Source organism: Rhinopithecus bieti, unplaced genomic scaffold (assembly GCF_001698545.2).
Source record: "Rhinopithecus bieti isolate Rb0 unplaced genomic scaffold, ASM169854v2 scaffold_315, whole genome shotgun sequence".
NCBI classification, from domain to species: Eukaryota; Metazoa; Chordata; class Mammalia; order Primates; family Cercopithecidae; genus Rhinopithecus; species Rhinopithecus bieti.
Window position 1 is genome coordinate 4,766,364 of NW_016803481.1, and position 22,317 is coordinate 4,788,680.

General features: G+C 42.4%; 1 protein-coding gene across 1 annotated transcript in view; it reads right to left on the reverse strand.

The window, feature by feature from the left end:
• DOCK5 (dedicator of cytokinesis 5) overlaps positions 1 to 22,317 on the reverse strand; it is a 239,175-nt gene that overhangs the window by 103,406 nt on the left and 113,452 nt on the right. The window contains exons 7-13 of the mRNA XM_017884392.1: positions 19,874 to 20,009; positions 17,315 to 17,472; positions 15,745 to 15,826; positions 13,960 to 14,089; positions 12,085 to 12,157; positions 7,808 to 7,950; positions 3,820 to 3,945 (exon numbers count right to left, since the gene is read on the reverse strand). Coding sequence (XP_017739881.1) covers positions 3,820 to 3,945; positions 7,808 to 7,950; positions 12,085 to 12,157; positions 13,960 to 14,089; positions 15,745 to 15,826; positions 17,315 to 17,472; positions 19,874 to 20,009 — 848 coding nt within the window. The remainder of the gene's footprint in view (positions 1 to 3,819; positions 3,946 to 7,807; positions 7,951 to 12,084; positions 12,158 to 13,959; positions 14,090 to 15,744; positions 15,827 to 17,314; positions 17,473 to 19,873; positions 20,010 to 22,317) is intronic.

The following is a 22,317-nucleotide window of genomic DNA, read 5'->3' on the forward strand; positions in this document are numbered from 1 at the left end:
GTTGAAAATTCTTTTCTTTAAGAATGTTGAATACTGGTCCCCACTCTCTTCTGGCTTGTAGAGTTTCTACCGAGTGATCTGCTGTTAGTCTGATGGGCTTCTCTTTGTGGGTAATCCGACCTTTCTGTCTGACTGCCCTTAACCTTTTTTCCTTCATTTCAACCTTGGTGAATTTGACAATTATGTGTCTTGGAGTTGCTCTTCTCGAGGAGTATCCTTGTGGTGTTCTCTGTATTTCCTGAATTTGAATGTTGGCCTGCCTTGCTAGGTTGGGGAAGTTCTCCTGGATAATATCCTGCAGAGTGTTTTCCAACTGGGTTCCATTCTCCCCATCACTTTCAGGTACACCAATCAGATGTAGATTTGGTCTTTTCACATGGTCTCATATTTCTTGGAGGCTTTGTTCGTTTCTTTTTATTCTTTTTTCTCTAAACTTCTCTTCTCGCTTCATTTCATTCATTTGATCTTCCATCTCTGATACCCTTTCTTCCAGTTGATCGAATTGGCTACTGAAGCTTGTGCATTCGTCATGTAGTTCTCATGCCATGGTTTTCAGCTCCATCAGATCCTTTAAGGACTTCTCTGCATTGGTTATTCTAGTTAGCCATTTGTCTAATCTTTTTTCAAGGTTTTTAACTTAATTGCTATGGGTTTGAACTTCCTCCTTTAGCTTGGAGAAGTTTGATCGTCTGAAGCCTTCTTCTCTCAACTTGTCAAAGTCATTCTCTGTCCAGCTTTGCTCCATTGCTGGCGAGGAGCTGTGTTCCTTTGGAGGAGGAGAGGCACTCTGATTTTTAGAATTTTCAGTTTTTCTGCTGTTTTTTCCCCATCTTTGTGGTTTTATCTACCTTTGGTCTTTGATGATGGTGACGTACAGATGGGGTTTTGGTGTGGATGTTCTTTCTGCTTGTTAGTTTTCATTCTGACAGTCAGGATGGTCAGCTGCAGGTCTGTTGGAGTTTGCTGGAGGTCCACTCCAGACCCTGTTTGCCTGGGAATCAGCAGTGGAGGCTGCAGAACAGCGAATATTGCTGAACAGAAAATGTTGCTGCCTGATCATTCCTCTGGAAGTTTCGTGTCAGAGGGGTACCTGGCTGTGTGATGTGTTAGTCGGCCCCTATTGGGGGATGTCTCCCAGTTAGGCTATTTGAGGGTCAGGGACCCATTTGAGGAGGCAGTCTGTCCATTCTCAGATCTCAAGCTCTGTGCTGGGAGAACCACTACTCTCTTCAAAGCTGTCAGACAGGGACATTTAAGTCTGCAGAAGTGTCTGCTGCCTTTTGTTCGGCTATGCCCTGCCCCCAGAGGTGGAGTCTACAGAGGCAGGCAGGCCTCCTTGAGCTGAGGTGGGCTCCACCCAGTTGGAGCTTCCTGGCAGCTTTGTTTACCTACTCAAGCCTCAGCAATGGCAGGCGCCCCTCCCCCAGTCTCGCTGCCAGCTTGCAGTTCGATCTCAGACTGCTGTGCTAGCAATGAGCGAGGCTCCATGGGCGTGGAACCCTCTGAGCCAGGTGTGGGATATAATCTCCTGGTGTGCTGTTTGCTAAGACCATTGGAAAAGCACAGTATTAGGGTGGGAATGACCTGATTTTCCAGGTGCCGTCTGTCACTGCTTTGTTTGGCTAGGAAAGGGGATTCCCTGACCCCTGGAGCTTCCCGTGTGAGGCGATGCCTCACCCTGCTTCAGCTCATGCTCGGTGGGCTGCACCCACTGTCCTGCACCCACTGTCCAACACGCCCCAGTGAGATGAACCTGGTACCTCAGCTGGAAATGCGGAAATCACCCGTCTTCTGTGTCGCTCACAATGGGAGCTGTAGACTGGAGCTGTTCCTATTCAGCCATCTTGGAACCACCCCTCTAGATGATTTTTTTTTTGTCTTTCTTTCTTGAGACAGAGCCTTACTCTATTGCCCAGGCTGGAGTCCAGTGGCACAATCTAACCTCACTACAAACTCTGTCTCTCGAGTTCAAGTGATCCTCCCACTTCAGCTTTCCAAGTAGCTGGGATTACAGGCACGCACCACCACTCCCAGCTTTTTTTTTTTTTTTTTTTTTGAGACAGAGTCTTGCCGTGTCACCCTGGAGTGCAGTGGTGCAATCTCAGCTCACTGCAACCACCACCTCCTGGGTTCAAGCAATTCTCCTGCCTCAGCCTCCCGAGTAACTGGGATTACAGGTGCACGTCAACTCTCCCAGCTAATTTTTGTATTTGGAATAGAGATGGGGTTTTACCATGTTGGCCAGGCTGGTCTTGAACTCCTGACCTCAAGTGATCCGCCCACCTCAGCCTCCCAAAGTGCGGGATTACAGATGTGAGCCATCTCGCTTGGCCATATTCTAGATGAATTTTAAAACCAATGTAGCCCTTGGCATTCTATGAACCAATCCTATTGACTTAAACAACAACAACAACAAACTTAATGTTATTTTACAAGCCAGATTTCAAAGGTAAACTCACCTTATTCAAAGGCCTCAGGACAAGCCAACCCTGCTGTCACCCTGATCAAAGAATAAACTCTACTACTTTACGTTTTCAGATTTGTGTCTCATTGTAGCAGTAAAACCACCTTAAGGTAGAGAATATTACTACTAATTTTTTTTTTTCTTTAACAAGAAGACAAAACATTTTCCCAGAATGTTGATCAATGTATATCAGGGTAAAATGGCTATGGAATGGCCAAATAAGTAAAAAACTATCTTCTTTTATGAGAAAAAGAAAAAAAGAGTGATCTCCATTTTATTACTTTTTTATTCATTCATTCCACAAATATTCATTTAAGACTCACCACACGTAGACAGTGTGGGCAGCAATAAGTTATCACTGCCCCTTAATTTCTCCAAGGAGAAATAAGATCTTGTATTACTTTAAAATACCTTATTTATTTATTTATTTATTTTTGAGACAGAGTCTTGCTCTGTCACCCAGGCTGGAGTGCAGTGGCGCAGTCATAGCTCACTGCAACCTCTGCCTCTCGGGCTCAAGCGATTCTCATGCCTCAGCCTCCTGAGTAGCTGGGACTACAGGCGCCTACCACCGTGCCCAGCTAATTTTTGTATTTTTGATAGAGACAGGGTTTCACCATGTTGGCCAGGCTGGACTGGAAGTCCTGACCTCAAGTGATCTGCCTGCCTCGGCCTCCCAAAGTGCTGGGATTACAGACATGAGCCACCATGCCTGGCCTAAAATAACTTGGATTTTTGTGCAACAGATAAGTTGGTTTTCTAGAATTTTTCTAACATGGCATGGTTGTTTTCTAGAATTTCTATTAATATCAGTTAGTTTATAGCAACATGTATAAAATTTGAGGGACTGATTCCCTTTTCTTCGTATGGAGATTAAAATTAAACGGGTGAAGTCAGCAAATCGAGAGAACACACACATATGCAGATCACTAGAAAGAAGATGAAACAGGAAAATGATGACTATTCTCGTCACAACAAGAACAGGGAGAGCCAGAGCACTTTTGGAGCTGCAGAGAATAGAGAGCAAGGCGCCCACGTGCTGGGGACGTCATAACGAGAAAGGGACACTCAAATGAGGCCAATTAGTCTCCTGAACGGAGCACCCTGTGCTATCTGAGAGAGTCTGTGTAAAAGAGAGAGTAAGAAAATTTGAGTTATGTTTAAAAGCATTATCTTGGGCTTGCACACTGGGTAGCTTCTTAAGTACTGCAGGTGTCTCTGTTTGTGTCTCAGTTGCCTCAGGACCAATGAAAGTAAATAACCAAGTCTTCTGGATCCAAGTTGCCTCCACCGTCCAATAAGAAACAATCGCTGCACAGGAGGAAGCAAACAGGTGAGCTATGCAAAGTGCTTACCTGGCAGTATGATTTCAGGAAAGCCCATCTTCCGGGCTATTGCTGTTGATCTATCAACCAAGTGTGAAAAATTCTTCTGAACCTGTGTGAGGTCACCTGGCAAGAGCTTCAAGGATACCCAAAGTCCTTTAAACAAATAAAAGATAAATTTTTAGTTCTTTGTATGATCTGTATAACACATGCATACCTGTTGAGAAGAACATTTAAATTGTATAGTCACAATTTTACTATAAAGATGTAAATTCTCCCCCAGTTGACCTATAATTTTAATGACACTTCCATTAAAATCACAACATGACCTCTTTGAGAATTTGACAGAGTCGTGAACAGATGCTAACTTTGGGGGAAAAAAAGGGTAAAGATAGGCCCTATCAGATACCAGAATATATGGTAAAGCTACAATGATCTGTGATACTAGTGGTAAAAAAAGACATATACATGAAACAACGAAATACTATAGTATATAGCAATTTAATATATGGCAAAAGAGGCATAACAAATCATTTAAAAATCCAATAATTACATGAATATGCTGGGATTATTTTCTTGCTACTTAAGAAAATTTACTTTCTCATCTTGTATTTTCATTAAAATAAATTCCCAATAATGAATTACATAGAAAAGAAGGCAGAATGTTAAAAGGAAAAGAAGTGTATAGTTATTAAACCTCTGAGAACAAACCATTTTTCTTTTTTTTCTTTGTTTGAGACAGTCTCACTTTGTTGCCCAGGCAGAATGCGGTGGCATCATCTCAGCTCGCTGCAATTTCTGACTCCTGAGTTCAAGCAATTCTCATGCCTTAGCCTCCCCAGTAGCTGGGATTACAGGTGTGCACCAACACACTGGCTAATTATTGTTTTTTTTTTTTTTTTTAGTAGAGATGGGGTTTCACTATGTTAGTCAGGCTGGTCTCGAACTCCTAACCTCAAGTAATCCACCTGCCTCGGCCTCCCAAAGTGCTGGGATTACAGGCGTGAGACATCACACCCAACCCTAATGATTTTTAAATATCAGTTTGCAATATAACCAAGAGTGCAATAAGATAAACACTCACACATGGTAGAAATCTATGGCAAGTGATTTGGCAATATTTGTATCTCCAGGTGTAGGCTTGTTCCCAGCATGTGACCTAGAAATCCAACTTCTGGGAATTTTCTTGGGGAGACAATCTTAAACATGGAAAAGACTTCATATATAAAGAGAGTCAGAGTAGGGGTTTTTATATTTGTAATAATGACAAATTAGAAAGCACTTAAGTGTTTATCTAGGGGACTCCCTTTTCTTAAGTCTAAATGCTGGAATATTATGCAGCCACAAAAAGTATTTGTGAAGAGCATAAAAACATTTGGAAAGTGCTTGTTTGGCATGAAGTATGGTATTTGGGGAAAAAAAGAAAGAAAACAATGAAAAGTGCTTGTTTTGCTGTTAGGTAGCAAGAATGGAAATGACTTTTTTTCAGTTTTGTTAAAAAAAAAATTACACATACATGGTAATCTGTTTAGTATAGGGTTTTCCACTCCAGCTGAAATTATACTTAGTCAAGAGCTCTAAAAAAACAGAAATAGGGCCAGGCACGGTGGTTCACACCCATAATCCCAGCACTTTGGGAGACCGAGGTGGGAGGATCACTTGAGTTCAGGAGTTTGAGACCAGCCTGGCTAACATAGTAAAAGCCTGTCTCTACTAAAAATAGAAAAATTAGCCAGGTGTGATAACAGGTGTCTGTAATCCCAGCTACTTGGGAGGCTGAGTCTGGAGAATCACTGGAACCCAGGCAGCGGAAGTTGCAGTGAGCCGGGATTGCACCATTGCACTCCAGCCTGGGCGACAGAGTGAGACTCCATCTCAAAAAAACAAAACAAAATAAAACAAAATATATTTAGTTATTTGTTTTCAGATTCTTTATCGATTCCTTGCATGTCTTTCCTATGCATGATAATTGCAAGTACATAAGAAACTAAATATTATGAAAATACTGTGTTTTCTGATTGCTTCCATTTTGGAAGACAGTTACAGGATAGTGAAAAAAAAGTCATTCAGTCTCTGTATTTTTGATATGTACAGACTAATTCAATCTCTACTTTTTTTTTTTTGAGATGGAGTCGTGCTCTGTCGCCATACTGGAGAGTAGTGGCAAAATCTCGGCTCATTGCAATCTCTGACTTCGTGGTTCAAGCAATTCTCCTGCCTCAGCCTCCTGAGTAGCTGGGATTACAGCCATGTCACCATGCCCAGCTAATTTTTGTATCTTTAGTAGAGACAAGGTTTCACCATCTTGTTCAGGAGGGTCTCCAATTCCTGATCTTGTGATCCGCCCACCTCGGCCTCCCAAAGTGCTGGGACTACAGGCGTGAGCCACCCCCGGGCCAGTCTCTACATATTTTTGATATAGGAGTTAAGAAATTATTTAGACAGATAGTGAGGGTAAGGAAATCCTTAGGAAGGTTTTCCTTTTAATGAAAATCAGCCCCCAAATCATTTTCTTTTCCAACAAAGATTAGCCTGTAAAATTGAGCTGCAGACACAGACAAGCAAGCTGGAAGCTCACATGGGTGAATGCGAGCAGTTGTGCCAACAGGAAAGGGCTACCTGGAGCTAGGCATGTCCAACATGGCAGCTCCATCGTCCCTTCTCTTTGCCAGCCATGTGTACAGTAAGAAGCAGACAACATGGCGCTAGCCAGGTGGAAAGCCCATTTGCATAAGATTAGAATGGAGTGACCAGTCTTCCCTGCATGCTATGTAAATGTCACACCTGGTCTAACCAATCTGTAGGCCCTACAGAAATCAGACACCACCTCCTCAAGCCTGCCTATAAAATCTGGGAGCCCGTATCTCTCACGAGAGACAGAGAGCTATTCTCCTTTCTCTTTCTTTTGCCTATTAAACCTCCACTCCTAAACTCAATCTTCGTGTGTGTCCATGTCCTTAATTTTCTGGGCATGGGACAACAAACCCTTGGGTATTACCCCAAACAACAATGCTGCCTCATTTTTTTAAACTAATTTCATAAGCTCTGCAAACACAAGGTCTTAAAAAGTTGGTTAAAGCTCAGAGGGATTCCTCTCCATGGAATCTTTAGTAAAAGGTGAAAGATTTATAAAATATTAAGGAAAATCAAAGTATTCAATGTTTGAAATTTTACAAATACGGTCATCACCTTGGTATTTGAGTCTTAAAACTGCTTTTCCTTATTTGATTCAAAATGCAGTTTCAATAAGCAGAACTTCTCTTAGTTAAAACTCTATCAACAGAGCATGATATGGAGATACTGAAAACTAAAACTTTTACATTATTTTATATTAATACATATTCATCTGTACTACTTTGATTTCCTTCCTCTCAGTTTTAAAAAATGTGATGGGATAAACTTATTCAGAATAGAGCATGATTATTATCTAGGGTCGGCATTGGGAATGAAGGGTAGACAAAAATGTGGAGGCCAGGGGCGGTGGCTCATGCCTATAGTTCCAGGGATTTGGGAGGCCAAGGTGGGAGGATCACTTGAGGCCAGAAGTTGAGACCAGCCTGGGCAATATAGTAAGATCCCATCTCTACAAAAAATTTAAAAATTAGCTGAGCATGGTGGTGCACGCCTGTAGTCCCAGCTACTTGGAAGGCTAAGGTAGGAGGATTGCCTGAGCCCAGGAAGTGGAGACTGCAGTGAGCCAAGACCACGCAACTGCACTCCAGCCTGGGTGACAACATGAGACCGTCTCAAAAAATAAAGAAAGAAATGAATAAAAACTAAAGACTCATGGGATAAAAATTTGTTCCACAGAATTTACAAAACACAACTGTGATCAAATCATTGTTGGGTGCATCTCAATGCAATTCAGTCTTAAAAGCCTATGGTAGGAAGCCTGAGGTCTCCAGCAGAGGCTGTTTTGTATCAGAGAAAGATAATAAAGGGCAGGAATCCAAGGACCCAGCTGTGAATGTCCCCAACCCTCAGCAGAGTCCCTCCCAGCTCTGGCACCGGACTGTACCTTGCCCTTTGTGATTCACTTCCTTTGCTGCAATCACTTTATTCAAGACTGAAGTAAGTGGCTCATTCTCCCCAGTCACGTGTGATGTTATCAAAGGTGACATGATGAGCTGCCTCTGGCGGATGTAGGTTTCCATCGCAATTCTTGGAAAACAGAAATAAGAGGTAAGGTGGGAGGGGGAGAAAGGAAGTCTCTGCAGCACAACCTCAGATAATGGTGAGTCGTATGGGAATAATTTGGAAATATCAACACTAAATACCCCTCTTCTATCTTTCCGTAGTTTTCCATTTTGTGTCTATCTTAAGCACTAAATTCACCTTGGAAATGACTTGAGGCAAAGAGAGAGGAAAAAACCCCCAAGAGTACACAAAACTGGTGACAAAAGGTTAGCAACTAAAATCAGAGGCAATGCTCCATGCTCTGTCAGAGGCAGAAGAGGCTACTGCAGTAGAATTGAAGACAGAGCACCCACAGAAAGGGCAGGAGCCCCTAGCTCTACTTCTACTTGATAGTGAGCTCTGCAAGAGGCTCCCTTTGGGCCTCAGTTTCTCCATCTGTAAGAGATGGGCTGGGATCGCATGCCTGTTAAGGCTTCTGTCTAGTGTCAACCCCCTATGTACGAGCACAGTGTATATGCCTGGTGTCTGGCAGATGTTCTCAGATTTCTATGTGATGACAAGCTGGATCTTGGCATGGGTGCTGCCAAACAAGCTCCACTTGAGTGACCTTATCAGGCTGTGGCTCGTAAAGGGCAATCAAAGAACCAAACACAGCCCCCATTCTACCGAAGGCAGAAGCACGATCAGCAACTGCACCTCAGTGGGCAGTACAGTCGTCTCCTGTCTCCTCTGTCCGCTGCATGTAGGCCAGTTTTCTCCACAGGGTTCCCTGCACCCTGACAATAAAACACACTGCAATATGTGACTGGCAAATGGGATTGCTATAGTCCTGAGTTCCTGTTTTTTACAAATGACTCCCTCTAAATGGACTTGCAGAATACACATACCACACTCTCCTACTGGAAAACATTGTAAAGTTTTTGAAGTAGGTTATGGCAGCGCTTGCCATAAGTCTTAGGAATTCAATGCCAGAGGCTGCAGTCTACATCGTAAATACTTCACTGTGGCTGTTGGCTGCACAGTGAGCAGTAATCAAATTAAGGCAGGGTTCGTCAGGGACTCAAAGTGTGGATTATGCAGTGGGGACAATCTCAGGTCTAAGTATTGTGATATGGTTGCTGGAGGAAAGCTGGTTCAGAAATTAAGCAGGGGGCACATCACCACCAGCAAATATACAGATGGCTGTTTCAGACACCTTTCATATCCATGAAGGCCACCCCTATTATGTACATATAATCTTAAATACAAATATAACACATTCATAGTACTATAATATATATGGTACAGCATTTATATCTATTAAGTATTATATGTATATTTATATTTATTCAATATACAGTCATATGCCTAACAATGTTTCAGTTAATGACAGACTGCATAGATGACGTGGTCCCATAAGATTATAAGGGAGCTGGCCAGGCATGATGGCTCACACCTGTAATCCCAGCACTTTGGGAGGCCAAGGCGGGTGGATCACCTGAGGTCAGGAGTTCGACATGAGCCTGACCAACATGGTGAAACCCCGTCTCTACTAAAAATAGAAAAATTAGCCAGGTGTAATGGCATGCCCCTGTAATCTCAGCTACTCAGGAGGCTGAGACAGGAGAATGCTTGAACCCAGGAGGTGAGGTTGCAGTGAGCGGAGATCATGCTACTGCACTCCAGCCTGGCCAACAAGAGCAAATCTCCATCTCAAAAAAAAAGATTATTAATGGAGCTGAAACATTCCTATTGCCTAGTGATGTTATAGCTGTTTTAACATCTCAGCACAACTCATTACCTTTTCTATGTTTAAATATGTTTAAAGACACAAATAGCACTGTGTTACAATTGCCTGCAGTATTCAGTACAGTAGCATGCTGGACATGTTTACAGTCTAAGAGCAAGAGGCTATACCATACAGCCTAGGTGTGTAGTAGTCCATACATTCCGGGTGTGTGTAAGTGCACTCTGTGGTGTCTAGACAATGACAAGAGAGCCTAGCGACATGTTTCTCAGAATGTATCCTTGCCATTAAGTGATGCATGATTGTATTTAACATATCTATAATGTAATTAACAAATTAACATTGTATGAAATTCAACATATTTATTAAATATACTTGAACATATTTATATATTATACAATACATATTTTTATAGGTGTGTGCATACAGTGTTTTATATTATACACAGAACAAGAGCAGTACTCATGGAGATGACAGTTATCACATAATTAACTTTAGCACTGTGCTACATAAAATATTTGTCTCCTCTTGGAAGGTCAATATATAGGTGGTAGCATACAAGGTAAGTGCATTTGATTTTTTAATTATTTTATCTATTTTTACTTTATATTTTATTTTATCTGAGACAGGGTATGATTCTGTCACCCAGGATGGAGTGCAACAGTCATATTTTTAAAATAATTCCTAGCAGTCCCTGGATAAAAGAGACAAGTATTACTTAGCATGAGCTATTTGCACTATTATGTTTAGAAACTGGTCCAAAGGTGTGGACTTAACATTGAAAGATTAAAATTTTTATATTTTATATATTACATATAATACATATTTTTTATATTAAAAAAGACAACAGGAAAACAAAAACAGAGGCAAAATCACCAAGAGTTACATCAACAGAAATAATCACTGTTAATCATGGAATACATTTTTTGAAATACCTAAATTTTAAAGCTTTTAATGCATTGTAACAATTTATATTCCTATAAGTAATGTATGTCTCTTTATATCTACCCAACACTAAAATGTGGTCAAGATAAAAACTAAACCTTGATGTTTCAATTTGCATTTCACTCATCCTCAATAAATGTACAATGCCATTTCTCTGTGTGTATGTGTATTCCCTCCATGTCCTTGTTAATTTCTATTAATTCTTTATATATTACAAATACTCATCCTTTCTCATCCACGGTGCAAAGATGGTATTTTTTTTTTTTTGTATCTAGAAGTTCTTTACAATTTTTGGGTGGTTAAATCTATCAATTTTTCTTTTTTTGGCTGAATCTTTAAAATGGCCTCCTTCTCATTACTACCATATAAAACTTCTATTTTCCTGTTAATATTTTAAGATTCTAGCTCTTACAGTTGTATGTTTAATCATCTAAAATTTACACTGGCATAAGCTGTGAGACTGCAATCTAACTTAGGGATCTTAAATGGCTAACTTTCTCCAAAAACATTTTTTTTTTTTTGCATAATGTATCTTTCTCCACTAATTTGTGATATCATTTGTAAACAAATGATATATTAACTCAAATATATGATTCTGGCTGGTTTGTGGAATTCTCAGTTTGTTCTACTTGTCTGCAGTGGCAGCTGCAAGTGAACCGAGATGATGCCCTCTGACTGGCACGATGGCCCCTGGTGGGCGTTGGTCCCGGCAATGCTCTCAGCCTCCACTAGGCCTCCACTGTCTGAGCAGGTGCTGGAGCAGGTCACGACGTTCACACTTGCACTTCTTCAGAGTGACACGGCTTGAATCTGCTCCCAACAGCTCCTCAATGGCCTACCCATGGCTCCAGCTCCTGCAGCTCAATATGGAGGGCCTTAGTGAAGCTCTGCAGGGATCCTTTCACACACTCCCAGGATGGCTTTCCCCCGACATGCAGGAATGCCGGCCCATGGGTGGGCCAGCCCTTCACTCTCTCATCTCCTAATCCCTCGCTTCACACAGTGTGGCCCTCAGACCAGCTACATCGACATCACCTGGGAGCTTGTCAGAGGCAGAACTCCCCTGCAGCCTAACAAGCTCCCCTGATTCATATGCATGATGTAGTCTGAGAAGCCCTATGCTAGCCCACGTAATTCTGTGTCTTCCATGATGCCTGTTTCATGCAATAGACTGCACATATACTTTGGCACTGGTGACACAAGGACGACACCACTCTCTGCATTCCAGGGCAGACGGATATTTGCCCTTTTATATTCCTTTGGTCCTTTCTATAGAATCAGGGAAGTTCAGTTTACCCTCTTCAAAGGGAGTCCAACATCAAGGACTTTGAATAAAGTCTTCTGTTCAGCTCCTATCTGACAATCTTGCAGCTTAGAATCTTTCCTTCTCTGAGAAAATGGTTTCTAGCACCTGTTTCTGTGTTAACACACAATTGAATGGCTAATCCAGGTCTCAAGTCACCTGGGACACATGCCAAAGTACTTACTGCTGAAAGGGAATAAAATGCTGCTTTTCTTCATCATCCACCTTCCCATGTATGATATCAGTAATATCCATCACTAGGAAAAAGACAAACTTCATTAAAGAAACTAATTGCTTCATGCCTCAGTAAGTTACTATGGAAAAGGACAGTATCAGCAAACAAAACCCTGGAGGAAGAAAGGTACCAAGCAGGGACTTTTTTTTAGATTTCTTTGCCAATGGTGATTCCCAGTATACCCAGCCCAGCAAAACAGTGACTCATGAGGTGCTGAGGAAGGGTTTTGGGTTTTACTGGATCAATTTTGCAGACCACCCACTTTTAAAACTCTACAAGATCGAGTTGCTAAAATCTTCTCCTTTTTTTTTTAAAGAGGAAGTCATACTCTTTTGCTTAGGTTGGAGTGCAGTGGCGCAATCTTGGATCACTGCAACCTCCACCTCCCCCGTTCAAGCAATTCTCCTGCCTCAGTCTCCCAAGTAGCTGGGACTACTACAGCGCATGCCACCATACCTGACTAACTTTTGTATTTTTTTAGTATAGACAGGGTTTCACCATGCTGGCCAGGCTGATCTTGAACTCCCGACCTCAGGTGATCCGCCCGCCTCAGTCTCCCAAAGTGCTGGGATTACAGGGATTAGCCATCGTGCCCTGCCCGAGTTGCTAAACTCTTGAGAAATTTAGCATCAGGTTGCTTTTTAGTAAGTCTGGAACCAAAGGTCCAGGAGCAGAATTGTGACATTTCCTTGATCGTTTTCGATCTATGAGCAACCAGAATGTCAATGTAAGGCCCCAAATATATCTCCTCAATTGAACAAACTACAGAGGAAGATGCTGGGCCTTTTGGCAGGTTCTGGGGTTTGATGTAAGCCAAGGAGCCTCTCTGAAAGCATTTAGAAACAAACACAACATTGTCTTCGAAGAGTTAATTTCCTAGACAGGCAAACCACTTCCCAGCAACTATTTTATTCCACTAAAATCAATACGCAGACCCAGACACGGAGGATTCCAATAGTCACAACTTAGGTTCTACTGTGTATAAGACACAGTGTTGGGCACTAAGGGGGAAAGAAAGGAGCATGGGCTAGGTGAGGACACAGAGCCCATGCAAAGAAAACGGGCAGTGCCAGGCAGTAAATGCTGCGTGTCTGATACTGACAATGACAACGTGATCCATCTCTTACTATCTCTGGGCCTTCTTCCCACCTTTCTTCCTCCTTTCCTCCTTCCCTCCCTCTCTCTATTTTCAAAATTGTGGTAAAACACACATAACATAAAATGTACCATCTTGCCCATTTTAAAGTATACAGTTCAGTGGTATTAAGTATATTCACATTATTGTGCAACCATCATCACCTTCCATCTCTAGAACTTTTTCATCTTCCCAAATGGAAACTCAATACCCATTAAACACTAACTCCCCATTCCTCCTCTCCAGCCCCTGGCACTCACCATTCTATGCTGTCTCTATGAATTTGACTACTCTAGGTGCCTCACATAGGTGGGATCATACAATATTTGTCCTTTTGTGTCTGGCTTATTTACTTAGCGTAAAGTCCTCAAGGTTCATTTACGCTGTATGTAGCATGTGTCAGAATTCCCTTCCTGTTTGAGTAATATTCCATTGTGCGCACACACCACAGTTTCTTTGTCCATTTATGCACTGGTGGACACCTAGGTTACCTCCACGTTTTGCATATTGTGAATAATACTGCTACAAACATGGATGTACAAATATCTCCTCCAGACCTTGCTTTTGATTGTTTTGAAGCAGGGCAGCTGGATCATTTGCTAGTTCCATGTTTAATTTTTTGAGAAACTGCCATGCTATTTTCCACAGCACTGCACTATTTCACATTTGTCCCTGGGTCTCTCTTGCACCTGCCACTCCAAAAGGTCTTCGGAGTCCACAGGTGTGCTTCTTGCCTTCCTTCAGCTCCATGTGGCCCACGCGGACAATCTGGCACACGAGGCTGACGCGGGGCCGGATGAGGTCCATGCTGCTGAGGTCCTAAAGGGGCAGAGAAAGTGCAAGAGGAGGTAGGGCTGGACCACTCTGTCCCCCGTGTCTCTTTTCTCTTTACCCTCTGCAACAAAATCCTGTTCAGACCTTATTTCTCAATGCTGAAATACCAGAATGACTCTCTTCTTCCCCATCTCCATCCAAGAGCTATTATGGCATCAGAGAACATGACTTTGTGCTTGTAAACAAGTGCTTTTTTGTTCCCCGGTTCCTACTTCAAATTTACAAATCAGATCATGGTCCGTCGGAAGTCTCCAGTTCATCAGCTTAAGCAGGGTATTGAAAAAGCAGGGCCCTCATCATTGCGACTATATAACCTTCTTGGATGTATCTCAGTACAGGATGCATTTCAGCATCAAATGAAGTAAAAACTTGTGTAACACTGACATTTACTGGGTATCCACACAAGTCTGTGACATTTCATTTCCTCTTCAAAACAAGCCCGTGAGGCAACTATAAGACAGGCATTGCTTTATGGGATTATTCACCTGATTTATGAGAGGTCTCCACTGAGAGCTTATCAGTGTATACTGAATCATGACAGAAGTGTCAATGAAATATCTATTTCTCTTGGTTCTACACTTGTCTGCTTTTTTTTTTTTTTTTTTATTTGACAAGGTCTCCCTATGTTATCAAAGCTGGCTTTGAATGTCTGGGCTCAAGGGATCCAGCTGCCTCAGCCTCCCAAAGTACTGGGATTACAGACATGAGCCACCACGCCCGGCCATTATTTGTATTCTTAAGGATGGGTGAGTAAACCCGGGAATGAGCTGATATCTCTCATTCAATTCAACTTCAGAAAAAAAATAAATCACATCTCAAATTGGTTATATGAAACAGCTGCCCAAGCTCTCTTTACCAAAGCAAGAATCACTTTTAACATAATCATTCCAAATCCAGCCCCTGTAATTTAGTTAACTCAGGTCTCCAAGATATCCATCAATGATAACGTCCACCCTGCATTTCTACTCTAGGTCTGCAAGGCTTCTGTTAATGGAAAAATAAAGACTCCAGGTGACTAGTTACATGTATTGTGGCGCATTGACAGAGTAGTCCCCCCTTGCCTGTGATGAATATGCTCCGAGACCCCCGGTGGATACCTGAAACCAAAGACAGTACCGAACTCTATATGTCCTGTTTTTTCCTATACATACATACTTATAAAGTTTTACCTTTTCACTTAAAGGAAGCACGCTTCTCTTTGGCATATCCGAATTGGCAGCATCACTCCTCTTCTACTTTGAGGTCATTTTTCCTTTTTTAAATTCTTTAGTAGCGACAGGGTTTTACCATGTTGCACAGACTGGTCTCAAACTCCTGAGCTCAAGTGATCCTCCCACCTCAGCCTCCCAAAGTGCTGGAATTACAGGCCTGGGTCCCTGTGCCTGGATTGATTATCGTTTATTATCTGTCTTACCCATCAGGACAAAACTGCTTTTCCCCTGATTTTCATGGATGTATCTCAAGTGTCTAAATCAGTGCCTGGCATTGAAGTACATGTTGAATAAATGGGTGGGTTATTCCTGCTGGGGACTGATGATTTTCCTTTAACCTTTTCATTTTGTATGTTTCTGACATATTCATTATGTGAATATGTTCATATCATAAACAAAGAGAATGATTAAACAGAAGGGAGGACTTACAGTAAACACTGCTTGGAGGTTATTGAGCTTCTCTATTTCCTTAGGCATCCCATTACTGCCCCAACGAATTAGATAGTTCTCACTGGCAAAGGAAAACAAATTACTCTTAATGAGAGGCTAACGGGGGTTGAGGCGACCCTTAGTACAGACTTACAAGGGAAGGAGGAAGGGCCAGAAATGCTCAGTGAAATTCAACAGGCCAGTGTGAAAAGAGCTGAGTTGGGAACTGGGACCACACAGATGGCCACCACCGGGTGTCCTGGCATTAGAGAAGCATCCCTGCTGTGGCTCTGCAAGGCATGCCCCACACAGACACAGGACACCCACTGCTCCTGATGGGCACAGACACGGTAGAGCTTATGGGATGCTGTAGTCTGGGTTGTCCTTCCATCTCAAAATCTTTGAATAGAAGTTTCAGCTTTGCTGAATTAATTTTAGGTGGGGCGCAGTGGCTCATGCCTGTAATCCCAGCACTTTTGGAGGCCGAAGCGGGTGGATCACCTGAGGTCAGGAGTTCGAGACCAGGCTGGCCAACATGGTGAAACCCCGTCTCTACTAAAATACAAAATTGGCGGGGCATGGTGGCAGGTGCCTGTAATCCCAGCTACTTGGGAGGCTGAGGCAGGAGAATCACTTGGACCTGGGAGGCGGAGGTTGCAATGAGCTGAGATCGTGCCATTGCACTCCAGCCTGGAAGACAAGAGCTAAACTCCGTCTCAAAAAATAAAAAATAAAAAAAGAATTTAATTTTATAACAGTCATTCCAAATCTATCCCCTGTAATTCACATTATGACATTAAAATATATATATATTTTAAAGAAATACTTGTAAGCAATTACTTTTAACTATCTTCTCAAAAATAAATTCTTCATTTTCTTAGCTGATAAACAGTAGTGCCACTGTAGAGCTGAACAATGCCCACTGCACTCCTTAGAGTCTTAAAAAAAGGTTTTTTTAATAGACATTATTTTCTTAGAGCAGTTTTGGCTTTGCAGCAAAGTTGAGCTGAAAACAGAGTCCCATAACATATTCTCTCCCCTCAGACACAACTTCCTTTGCTATCAACATTCTCCTGACCACAGTAGTAACATTGGTTAAAACTGATGAAGCTACACTGACACATCATTTAACCAAAGTCCACAGTTTACATAAGGGTTCCCTCTTGATATCGAACGTCCTGTGCATTTACACAAATTCATAATGGCATGCATCCACCACCATAGCATCATACAGAATAGTGTTGTTGCTCTAAAAATCCTCTGTGCTCTGCCTATTTATCCCTCCCTCACCTTCCCATGTAGCATTTTGAATTTTTTGTTCCCATCTCCAAGTCCTAATGAGTTTTATGTGATCTCTAAATCCCAGGGAGTATACAAACTGGCCACATTGTTCCAGTAGTGACATATGAAGGCTTCATAGCCCACATGATTTTACATTCTACTGCTTAGAAATCTTCCCTGCTTCCCTATTTTCTCTTCTCAAATCTGGCAAAGAGCTGCCTGGGTAGGGGTCAGGGGAAGGCTGGGTATCTTTGCTAGGTCAGCAGCAGGGGATCTGGGTCTCTGCTACCTGATAAAAGTGGACTGGTCTGGGTCATAGAGGGCCATAAACAACTCTGCATCTTCCCCGATGTTGCAGACAAAGTTCTTGAAGTTCACATAGAGGCCATAGGTGTGGATGGTACTGAAGATGGACTGGCCCCGTGAGTCGAGGTTCTGCAGGATTGACTGAACAAACATGGAACAGAGAAAAACATTTTGATTTTGGCAAATGGGAAATGTTGGCAAAAAAAAAAAAAAAAAAAAAAAAAAAAATTAGCCTGCAAATGGCAGACAGCCTGGGCACAGTGGCTCATTCCTGTAATCCCAGTGCTACTAGAGGCCCAGGAGTTTGAGACCAGCCTGGACAACACAGCAAGCCTCTGTCCCTAAAAAATTTTTTTAAAAAAATTAGCTGTGCCTGTAGTCCCGGCCACCTGGGAACAGAGGAGGCTGCAGTGAGTGAGCTAGGATGGAGTCACTGAACTCCAGCCTGGGCAACAAAGTAAGACCCTGTCTCAATCAATCAGTTGATGAATCAATAAATAAAAAACAAAACACAGTCAGATAACACCCAAGAGGAAGTGCATTTGCTAAGAAAAAGTGTATGTAAGCAGATAAATGCAGTGAGCAAAATATAATCATTATAATTTCAGTGATCAAGACTATCCTGTTCAGGGCCTTGAACCCAAGACATTAAAAAAAATTGCTGTCTAAAAGGGATAATTCCAGGGTTTTGGTAGCTCCAAGAAGTGCTTGTCTTACACAATAGCTTCTGAATGAAGCTCAAAAGCATGAACATCATGATCCATTATCCTGGATAGAGAAATAACTCTCATTAAAAACAAAATATTCCACTGGAAAGGCTTTACCTTCAGACATGGCTTGCCACTGGATTCACAACACAAGTATTATCATGACCATGCTAAAGAAGTAAACACTACAAACCAACAAACCAAAGAAAAACTGATACAAATCTTTACTCATCAGAACAGAAAGACTGAAAGAAAAACATATAGCAAAATTTCAATATGTTTGGGTCTGATAAATCAAAATATGAATAACTTTTTTTTTGAGACGGAGTCTCACTCTGTCGCCCAGGCTGGAGCGAAGTGGCATGATCTCGGCTCACTGCAAGCTCCGCCTCCTGGGTTCACGCCATTCTCGTGCCTCAGCCTCTCTTGCTTTGTTGCCCAGGCTGGAGTGCAGTGGTATGATCACAGTTCACTATAGCCTCAAATTCCCAGCTTCAAGTGATCCTCCTGCCTCAGCTTCCTGGATAGCTGGGACTACAGTCATGCACTACCATGCCCAGCTAATTTTTAAAAAAATTTTTTGTAGACATGGGGTCTCACTATGTTGCTCTGTTGCCCAGTTGGTCTTGAACTCCCGGCCTCAAATGATCCACCCACCTTGGCCTCCCAAAGGGCTAGGATTACAGGCATGAGCCACCATGCCTGATTCTAATTTTTCTTTAATGTCCAATTATTACTTTCAAAGCCTTTCAAACACTTTATTTTAAAATATTATTTATTTCAGCCTGGGTGCAGTGGATCATGCCTGTAATCCCAGCACTTTGGGAGGTTGAGGAGGATGGATCACCTGAGGTCAGGAGTTTGAGACTGGCCTGACCAACATTGTGAAACCCTGTCTCTACTAAAAGTACAAAAATTGGCCAGGTTCGGTGGCTCGCATCTGTAATCCCAGCACTTTGGGAGGCCGAGGCGGGTGGATCACAAGGTCAGGAGTTTGAGACTAGCCTGGCCAACATGGTGAAACCCCGTCTCTACTAAAAACTACAAAAATTAGCTGAGTGTGGGTGTGGTAGTGGGTGCCTGTAATCTCAGTTACTCAGAAGACTGATGCAGGAGAATACCTTGAACCCGGGAGGCACAGGTTGCAGTGAGCCAAGATCTGGCCACTGCACTCCAGCCTGGGTGACAGAGCAACACTCCATAAAAAAAAAAAAATACAAAAATTAGCTGGTCGTGGTGGTGGGCGCCTGTAGTCCCAGCTTCTCGGGAGGCTGAGGCAGGAGAATCGTTTGAACCTGGGAGGTGGAGGTTGCGGTGAGCCGAGATCGTGCCACTGCACTCCAGCCTGGGCAACAAGAGTGAAACTCTATCTCAAAAAGAAAGAAAGAAAGAAATATAAATAAATAAATACTATTTATTTTGAAATTGCAATATATGCAATGAATGCAAGAGATTACACATTTAAAAAGTCTCCCTCCCACCCAGTTTTCCTTCCCAGAGGACATCCATTAATAATTATTTCTTGTGTATTATTTCAGTTAGTCTATGTATATGCAAGCATAGATTTACATACATTTTTTGAAACACAAATAATAGCATTTTTATATATACCGTTATGGATCCTGATCTTTTCACTTAATACGTATCTTTGTGATCTTTCCATATCAGAACATATATATATATATACCTGCCTCATCCTTTCTGCTGTTTCACTTTTAAAATGGGGACAAAACTACAGAAGTAGTTTTGTTCTCAATGATTTCCCTTTCTTTCATTAAAAATCAAGGCAAAAATGGAACCTCAGTGGGCAGAATTTCACATTTGAGAAATTGTACCTTCTCTTCTTGGATCTTCTCCTCAATCCTTTTGGAGGCCACCTCATGGGCCTTGAAGAGGGCAATGGTGCTGGTTTCGTCGGGGTCTAGGATGTTCCCGTTGTCATCTCGCACCACCAGATCTAACCCCAGCATTCTGGAGAGAAAGGAGTGGTCAGCTGGTTCTCCTCACCAGGGGCAGACTTTTTACCGAGGAGTCCTCATCAAGGAGCCCAGAGGATCCATAGTTAGAAAGGGAGATGCTGGACAAGCCAAGGGAAGCACAGCTCACTGACTTTTCTCATTTCAGCTTCTGCCACCTTTCAACACTGTTATAAAACTCACAAGATGATGTGAGCCAAAGTCGTAGAAGGATATGCAAATATGGTCCATAGATCCTCAAGAGAAAAGTAAAATTGGCACTGATTCTGACTAAATTCCTCTGGCCAATGCTTCTTGCCTGTAATCTTCTGTTATTATGAAGAGGAACTATGAAATGAAGAAAATATAGCATATAAAATTAAGATTCAACCTGTGTTTAATAAACACCTCCTTTGGCCAGGCGCCGTGGCTCACATCTGTAATCCTAGAACTTTGGGAGGCCGAGACAGGAGGATTACTTGAGACCAGGAGGTCAAGACCAGCCTGGGCAACATGTTGAAACCCTATCTCTGCTAAAAATACAAAAATTAACCAAGTGTAGTGGCACATGCCTGTAGTCCCAACTACTTGGGGGGCTGAGGTGTGAGGATTGCTTGAGCCCAGGAAGTTGAGGCTGCAATGAGCCAACATTGCACCACTGCACTCTAGCCTGTGTGAGAAAGCAAGACCCTGTCTGAAACAATAAATAAATACATACATACATACCTACCTCCTATATACACTTCACATACATTGATCATAACGCCATGAGATAGGGTGGAGGTAATTGTTACTATTTCCATTTTATGAGTAAAGAAACAGACCAAGTGGGCGTGGCCTCACTGTTTATTACATTGCTATGAAAGACCAATGAACAATTATTTGAGGGCTTGCCTTGATTTCCTTAATTCATGGTCATAAAGGAGACGAGTGAAGTAAGTCTTGGCTTGCTGCTATCTCATACTCAGAGCATGGGCTCTGGTGTCATTTAGACCAGGATTTGAATCTTGGCTTGAATACTTGCTACCATTATGACCCTGGAGAATTTACTCAACTCTGCAAAACTTTGGTTTCTTCATCTGTATATATTCCTCACCCTTCGAGGTTATTGTGAGAATTTATTTATTTATTTATAGTTTTTTAGAGACAGCCTTAAACTCCTGGCCTTAAGCAATCCCTGTCTCAGCCTCCCAAGTAGCTGGAACTACAGGTTTACATCACCATGCTTAGCTAATAAAAAAAAAAAATTGTAGAGATGGGGTCTCGCTATGTTACCCAGGTTAGTCATGAACTCCTGGCTTCAAGTGAGCCTCCCACTTCAGCCTCCCAAAGTGCTGGGATTATAGGCGTAAGCCATTGCACCTGGCCCTGTTGTGAGAATTTAATAAGATAATGCATGTACAGTACTTAATACAATATATAGCATACAGTAAGCTCTCAGCTTAAGCATAAATGTCAGCTCTTGATATGGTTTGGATTTATGTTCCCACCCAAATCTCACATTCGCCCCAGTGTTGGAAGTGGGGCCTGGTGGGAGGTGACTGGATCATGGGGGTGGATCCTTCATAAACGGTTTAACACCATCCCTTTGGTGCTGTTCTTGTGATAGAGTTCTCATGAGACCTGGTTGATCCCTCTTGCTCCTGCTCTGCTTCCCCTTCTGCTATGATTGTAAGTTTCCTGAGGCCTCCCAAAGGCAGAAGCTGGTATGCTGCCTGTGCAGCCAGCAGAACTATGAGCCAATTAAACCTCTTTCTTATAAATTACCCAGTCTCAGGTATTTCTTTATAGCAGTGTGAGAATGAACTAATACAGCTCTTACTGCAGCAACTGGTAGAAACAAACACCTGGCTGTGTGTGAAGTTGTAGCTCTGCATGTTCTTGGGAATACCAAGGGCCGTATCGTGGGTGCAATCCCTCCCCTCAAGGCTTTTGTGCCCAAAGTGCACACAGAGGTAGAAAAAAATTTTGCTTAGGCTCAAGAAGTTGAGGACTGTGGTGGAATAGGATACTGCTATCCGAATACCCAGCATGCATTCCCGGCACTAAAGAGCAAGACTGCTCAGGGATAACACTGAAATGTGCCAAGTCTTTGGGAAGAAAGCAAAAATGCCTCCTCTCCCTCCTCCCTGTTTTACAGCATATCCATCAACTGATTTGATCTGGCAGGTTCCTTTCCATGGCAGCCAGACCCACAGGCCACCCAGACTCATGAACGATGGCCATGCTGGCTGCTCAGAGACTGGATCAGGAAGGCACTGACATAGCAGCTCCATTTCCTGAGCTACTTCCAAGAGCTGGAACGGGAAAGAAGTCATGTTCTG